General features: G+C 38.1%; 1 protein-coding gene across 2 annotated transcripts in view; it reads left to right on the forward strand.

The window, feature by feature from the left end:
- Positions 1-7,892, forward strand: part of PRKD1 (protein kinase D1) — a 305,211-nt gene that overhangs the window by 244,605 nt on the left and 52,714 nt on the right. For both annotated transcript variants that reach the window (XM_023514408.1, XM_012806446.2), the window contains 5 exons: positions 710-833; positions 2,219-2,296; positions 3,569-3,848; positions 5,162-5,214; positions 7,564-7,636. In XM_023514408.1, the coding sequence (XP_023370176.1) occupies positions 710-833; positions 2,219-2,296; positions 3,569-3,848; positions 5,162-5,214; positions 7,564-7,636 (608 nt within the window). The remainder of the gene's footprint in view (positions 1-709; positions 834-2,218; positions 2,297-3,568; positions 3,849-5,161; positions 5,215-7,563; positions 7,637-7,892) is intronic.

The raw sequence follows: 7,892 nt of genomic DNA on the forward strand, positions 1-7,892 counted from the left end.
TTTTTTTTTTTGCAGTTTTTGGCTAGGGCTGGGTTTGAACCTGCCACCTCCGGCATATGGGGCTGGCGCCCTACTCCTTTGAGCCCCAGGTACCACCCTGAAGGGAGGTTCTTGAATATATGCATGGTACAGGGCGGGAGGGGGGTGGCGCGTGCCCAGAAGTGACAAAAGAAGAGAGGAAGAGACAGATAAAAATTGGCAAAGGGGGAAGTGGGGAAGGGAGAAGAGGAGAAAGATCAGTATAACTACATGAACAATAGTTATATAAAAGACAGTTGAAAACAGAAGATTCTGATTTTTAGGAACTTATGTAAAGATTAAAATTCGAGTGAAATAACATCTATAAATGATTGATACTGTGTCTGTAACATGTAATGAAATAGCAAATACGTTTCCATGTGTGATTCAAAATACTGTTACCCTGGACACTAAGACAGTAATCTACCTGATGTGTACCTGAAAACTGAACACCATGTAGTTCAACCTGAAAACAAGGGTGTTTTTTTACCTAGCCTTGAGATTTTTAAAAGTGTCTGTAACTCTTCAGAGCAACGCACTTGCTGAGCCATGTGCTCTGACAACACATTTCACTAAAATGGGATGTGGATTTTTTTGACTTTTACTTTTGAAATAGCTGAAATAAGATTTTATGCATGAAAAGATCTATACCTGAAAACATTTCTCTCCTTAAATATTTTGACTTTTCAAGTCCATCAACAAGCAACAATATCCCACTCATGAGGGTAGTGCAGTCTGTCAAACACACCAAGAGGAAAAGCAGCACGGTGATGAAGGAAGGGTGGATGGTCCACTACACCAGCAAGGACACCCTGGTAAGAGGCAGGCGAGCAGCCTTCTCTCCCGTCTTCCTCGCTTTCAATTAGAGGCATTGGTAAGGCTGCATGGGGACTGTGGGATGCCTGATTCCTGGGAGTGAAGCTCGGCTCAGGTGCGGTGGTGGAGCACACACAGCACACAGTCCTGGGTGTCTGATGCAGAGGAGCAAGCAGTGGGGTGGGGACAAAATGTAGAGAGCAGTTTTAGGCAAATGGAATCATGTACCTCAAGTACTCGAGGTGATGTCCAAACAAGTTGAATGCCCACCTATCATCTCAGAGCCGTCAGGAAAACTTCAGTGTGAGCTTTATAGTATTCCTCGGTTACTTAGAGTTTTAGAAGAAACTACCGTTTTTAGGGAGAGAAAAAGCAGTGATAACTATTGTGTACATTGTAAATCCTTAATTAGGTGGTTGCCTAAGACTGACCCATTCAGGAATGTAGCCATAGTGATCCTACATTTGACTCTGTTCATTTCTCCAGATTTTCTTAATATGGTAGTTGATGAATGAGGATGGGTATATATATAAGAGAAAAACTGGATTCATATTTCAGAGTTAAATGAATTAACGACTGGTGATCATCTCATTTCTCCGTTACTGGAAGTCCTTTCCTCATTTCCTCCTGTCTATAGGATCTCTGTCATCTCTGTAGATAAATAGGCACTTAGTACCTAATTAATCTATCTACCATCAAAACCTTCTCTGCTAGAGAGAAGACTTACATGTCTAATCGTAGGACTTAACTGAACACCATGGAGGCCTTCCTAGATGTGCTGTAAAAAATGTAAAGTAAATTTAACATGCTTCCTCTAAGATAGTTATGGAAGAGACCAAGAATCATAGGGCTTTTGGCAGAGTCAGTGATCTGATACACATTCCTCTGACTTTGCCCGGGACTTAACTGCATCATCCAAGAAGGTATTTTTCAGTTCTATTGTAACATTCAGAATTCTTCCATCTCCAATGGAAACCAGAAGACCTGGCTGGATCAGCATGGCATTTCTTATGCCCTAAAGTAATGAGCACATATAATAGAAACATGGTATCTCCTAGTAAGTCTTGTTTTACTGTGGACTACAGATTCACCTTTAGTTCTTCAAGCAGTGAAATGGTTTTTCAAATGGCATTTTCTACCCATTATGCACATACTATGTGCTGGGCACTCTGGTGGGTGCTAAAACATCATGTCCTTTATTACTCACATTTGCCATATTTGCCAAGCAGTTGTGTCATACTGAGTGTATACAGAGTCTAAACCTGAGTATCAGTCTACCTGGTCCAAAGCCCATACACTTCCCACCATCAGATCCTATGTCCTCAATGGTAAAATGTATTGTTTTAAAGTTTTTAAAAGAGTCGGACTCTAACTTCTGTTACAGCGGAAACGGCACTACTGGAGACTGGACAGCAAGTGTATCACCCTCTTTCAGAATGACACAGGGAGCAGGTACTACAAGGTGAGGTGGATCCTCCTTTGCAGGCTTGTGCCCCCTCTTGCTTCCCTGTGACAGTGTACAGTATCAAAAATACAAAATACATCCAACAGAAGTGACTGTTTTTGTGCTTCATCCAAGAGATTTTTTTTTTTTTTTTTTTTTTTTTTTGCCTTCTGTACAGCTTACAAATTTCTTTGGAATCAGGTTGTGACCTCTTGATTCGTCTGAGAATTTCACACTTCCCTGGGGAATGCTTCTGGTCCCATAAGATGGTGGTGGTGGGGGGGAGAGGAAATGATTAATTAACTGTTTTAGCAGAGATGTGTGATTTAATGAGAAAATTCACAGTCACAGAAAATTAGCTCAAAGTAAATTCATGAGCTCCACAGCACCCAGCACGTTGCCGAGGTTAGGAAACATGGTATGCTTTCTGCATGCTTGCCAACATTCACAAGGAGCACTTTCCTCTAGAGAAAAATTTGGCAGCAATTTTTATTCTGTCCCTCTACATTAAATAATACAGACATGGTATAATGTATCACCCAGGAAAATGCAATTCCAAAAAAGTTCATGGTGAAAACAGGAGATACTTGCCCTTTCAAAATGAATGCAGTTTAGGCACAATTGATCTGATTTGCCATTTCTGGGACGCTACTCAGCTGTCACAGATGAAGAAAGCCTCACTACTTTTAAAATTAAAAAATGTTGTTTTAAGAGTTATTATTTCTTAGTCCATCCTTCATAGAAGACAATGTAGTGATTAATTTTTTATTATCAAAACTGTCCTGAAAACAACTACTTAACTTTTAAAACCAATCTCTGGTTTCCTCTTGAACTGTTCACTTGGTAGTATTAACATGTATTGAACCAAATTACATGATTCATTTCAATTTCTTAAAGAAGAGCTAAAATTTAATAGCAGCCATATCTACTCCACACATTTCAAAAAGTGTTATTATTTTACCTCCCATTTATTGAACTTATCATTTATTTCCTAAGTCTTGAATTTTGATGAAAATTCAGAATCATCACTCTAAATCATACTCATTTCTGCTGCAACAACATAGTGAAAAAAGTCACCTGTGTTTTCTAAAGAAAGCAAAGGGTAAAATTTTCCATTATAAAAGTATTTTTGAATTTTGTTTAGTAACATTCTGCATTTTATAGTTTAAAGATGATTTTGTGTGAGTGATAGCTATTTGCAATGTTATTTCTTACATATTCCTGGCATGAATTTTACTTACAAGTTTTACACCTTTGAGATACTACATCTACACACTCTCTCTTCCACAGGAAATACCTTTATCAGAAATTTTATCTCTGGAACCAGCAAAAACTTCTGCTTTAATTCCTAGTGGGGCTAATCCTCACTGTTTTGAAATCACTACAGCAAATGTAGTGTATTATGTGGGAGAGATTGTGGTCAATCCTTCCAGCCCACTACCAAACAACAGTGTCCTCACCAGTGGCGTTGGTGCAGATGTGGCCCGGATGTGGGAGATGGCCATCCAGCACGCCCTCATGCCTGTCATCCCCAAGGGCTCATCCGTGGGCCCAGGAACCAGCTCGCACAGTGAGTCTGCCAGGTTTCTAACTAGAACAAAGTTCACTCACCTGCCTGCCCGTGGCTTAGAAAACATCACCCCTGCCTTTCCCAAGAACAGAAGGAAGAAAGGCCCCTGGGAGATGATTTAGCCTCCTGGAGAACATAGGGTCTCCAAAGACAAGCTGCTGCACATCCTAAGATATTTCATGTGTTAAATTAACCTATTTTATTGTTTCCTTATATTACATTTTTAACAAATTTAGATAAACCCTGTATAATAGGCAATTACAGACCTCTATAGCTATTGATGATAAAAGAAGTAATCTAGTCAACTTGAGCTTAACATGGAATGCCAGAGTCTTGCTACTTGCAAGTCTGAATTAATGTTTTCCTAAAACCACTTCCTGTTCTATGTGGAGTATTTGATGTGCAGAGTACATGGTAACTCTTGATTATTTTACCCCTGGACAAAAATCTCTGTTCATTAGTAGAATGAGAGAGTTGCCAAAATGTAACCAGGATCAAGTGTTATAGATGGATTTTTAAAAAGAAATCTTAGGGGAATATCTGTATAAAAATGTGATTTTACATTCCATAATGTTTATTAGAATGAAACTTATGAATTAACCTTTGTTATATGATACTGTGTTATCTGTTGATCTATCACAATTTTTTTATTTGCCTCTGTAGTCAACAGGCATATTAATAGAATATATATACATATTTTGGTACTAAGCATTTGTGTGAGATCACTATTTTAATACTTAAAACAATCCCAACATGTAGATGTTAATGATTTGCCTGTTTTAAAGGCGAGAAAATCATTCTCTCTAGAGCAGTATTTTTCAACCTTTTATCTCAGGGCACACTTGAACCTACGGTTCAACTTCTGCAAAAAAAAAAAAAAGTAAAAAAAGAATATACTTACTATGTACTGAACTTCTTTCAAAAAAAATTTAATTAATGATCTTTAAACTTTCTTGCGGTCCACTTAAGAGCCTCTCACGGCACACTGGTTGGAAATCAGTGCTCTGGAGAGAGATGATGTTGTCTAAGCTTACACCAGGGCTGCAAAGTAACCAACACAGCATTTGAATCCAAGTCCTCTTGACTTCAAACTCTAAGCTGACAAAATATAATTTTTCAAAGCAAGTACAAAGTGAATCTATAATTTTAGATAGAAATATTCTAATAGACATTTTTGTAGAAAAATCTTAATTGCTGTGATTTATTTAAAACCAGTCCTACCTGATGATTTATAGACATGTATTTACTTGTTCTGCCATTACGTCTCTTACTGACTTCTTCTCATGTGTGTATTTTTAAACATGCATTTCCAGGAGATATTTCTGTGAGTATTTCAGTATCAAATTGCCAGATTCAAGAAAATGTGGTAAGTATGTACCAACTAATATAAAACTCAGTTTTATGATTATTAGAAAATAAGACATTCAGAAAATAGACTTTTTATTTATCCAGCATTTTAACTTTTCAACATTTTCTAGAAAACATAATAGGATCTATTTGGATATTTTTGCTGTAATATTTCAGAAACAATAATTAATTCGTTTAGTGATTTTTTTCTATAATCTATTTGGTATGTAGGGCCAAATATCTGTTTATCTCAGGGAATTATAATGAGAAGCCTGATTTTTCACATTTGCCCCTCTTCCCTGGAATTTCGATGGTTGATATCACGCAGTAAAATAGACAAGTAAAACATTAAGAAATTCCTTGCTTTGCGTGAGTAGCTCACACACGCCATTGTTCTCATTCCTTAGTTGCTACTGGGAGTGCTGTCATGTGACCAGCAGCTGCAGATGCTCTTACAGCCACTTGTACCTGTCCAGGAGACTTAAGAAAGCTGCATAAACCAGAGTTCATGGGTCCGCATTCTAGCACCCCTAGTCTTCTGTGCCATATAACTGCATACTTTCAGCTCAGTTTTGAAAATTATAGAACAGACATATTATGAAATATGTTACATATGCTTGCCTTTGTCTGTTCTACTTCATGGCAAGTAGCCAAAAAGTAAGAAGACCTTTTCTAGCTCATCCTTGTGATCCAGACCTTTCTCTCTCTTTTGCATTTTATAGCCTAACTTATACTTTTTAAAAAGTGTCTTTGAAAAATAAAGGTCATGAATTTCGGTTCATCACTACTTTATCTTTACTACCATTTGCTTAAGTGGCATAAAATAAACAGAGAACCAAAGATGAATTAGAATTAGGCAGACTTCCCAGGGAAGGTTAGGTAAATGACTGCGCTAAATAACAATCCTGAGATTCCTAAAGCAGGTTCCTCCTGCTCTTGCTTAGCCAGACAAGACTTTGGGAAATACAGGTTACTCTCAAAGTCTCTTGGGAAATTCCAGGTAGCTGTAGCATTGTTCCACCCTGGTCAGCCATTGTTGTCAACTGAAAATTCCAAGTGGGCCATGAAGTCATCAGAGAAAGTTTAAGGAACCTACTCTTTTTTTTTTTTTTTTCTTTTTGAGACAGAGACTCACTTTGTCACCCTCAGGATAGTGCTGTGGTGTCGTAGCTCACAGCAACCTCAAACTCTTGGGCTCAGGTGATCCTCTTGTCTCAGCACCCCCACGATACCCAGCTATTTGTAGAGATGAGATCTCACTCTTGCTCAAGCTGGTCTAGAACTCCTGAGCTTAAGCAGTGCACCAGCTCGGCCTCCCAGAGTGCTAGGATTACAGGCATGAGCCACCACACCCGGCGGGAATGCCACTCTTTTGAGATGGAGAAGCTTGGACTCAGAATACTGGAATAGTAAATAGTATTGATATGTTTTCTTATTTCTAAACAGCCTTGAGCTTACCCTATGGGTACGCTGAGGGAATCACAGGATGCAAACAACTTGTAGTTGTTTCCTAGGAGGAAAGGCTAAAAAAAGACTAGGGATGTATAGGATATACAGAGAGGAGGATTTGATATAAAAGGAAGTTTAAAAAATAAAGTCAGCATGTAAGAGTGAAGAATAGGCAGAAAATACAATAGGATGTAAAAGGAATGCACAGAGTAAAGAAGTATTACACTGTATTTTCACAGTCATGGTCATCAAACCACAGACGATGAACATATATTGAATTCATCATTCAATAATTATTGTTTCAAACAGAAAAGATTAGAAGTTTGGAACTGAGACCTCCCTGCAGAGCGATAGAAAGGGAAGAGTCTAGCTAGTTCCTGATGAGAATTTCACAGTGGCTTGTCATTCTTCAGCAGCATTGCAGCTCACGCTCAGTGGTTCCGCCCCTCTCCCTGCAGCCAGGTTCACCTGCTCATGGTGGCTGAGGAGGCAGCAGCTACTCCCTTCTAGCCGTGCAGGTGGAAGTGGTTGGAATCAGGACTCACAGAGATGTGGCTGGGAACCATGATCATTCAGTGAAATTTCTAAATAGTCATCTCAACAAGTAAATCCCTCTGTGAATGCTGGTAGTAAATGACATTGTATGGTTTTCAGTCTTATTTCTCTCTGTTGAAACATACGAGGAAGGCCATTAAAAAGCTCTGCCACTTAAAATCAGAACAGCTTTCAAAATGTTAGAATATTAAATTAATTACAGAGTATATTTTGAATATTAGTCATGTTGTAAGTTTCATCTAGCATCTCAACTTATTTTTACATGTTTAATAATATTTATGTTATAGTGAATGAAATCATATGATGTATTATTAGGACTAACATTCTGTTCCCCTCATGTTTTTCACTGTACTTGCACCTCTAGGATATCAGCACAGTATATCAGATTTTTCCTGATGAAGTACTGGGTTCTGGACAGTTTGGAATTGTTTACGGAGGTAGGTTCATTCACTAAGCATTTTTATTAACTTAAAATTGTAACTACTGTATCCGTCCAAGTAGCATTTCTAGAAAAACAGTAGAAGACAAGACACATCTCTATCAATCTATCTATACATACATGTACATGTATATCTGTGTATGTGACTTGGTGTTTTACCGTTTTAAAAATTTCTCTTGAGGTAGCCACCATTAGGAAAAGTTTCCATTTTGAAATAGAAAGTTTTCTACTCCTAAAAAATGTCTTTTTCCTTA

The sequence above is a fragment of the Otolemur garnettii genome, unplaced genomic scaffold (assembly GCF_000181295.1).
Source record: "Otolemur garnettii isolate 467f Iridium unplaced genomic scaffold, OtoGar3 scaffold00052, whole genome shotgun sequence".
Classification (NCBI taxonomy): domain Eukaryota; kingdom Metazoa; phylum Chordata; class Mammalia; order Primates; family Galagidae; genus Otolemur; species Otolemur garnettii.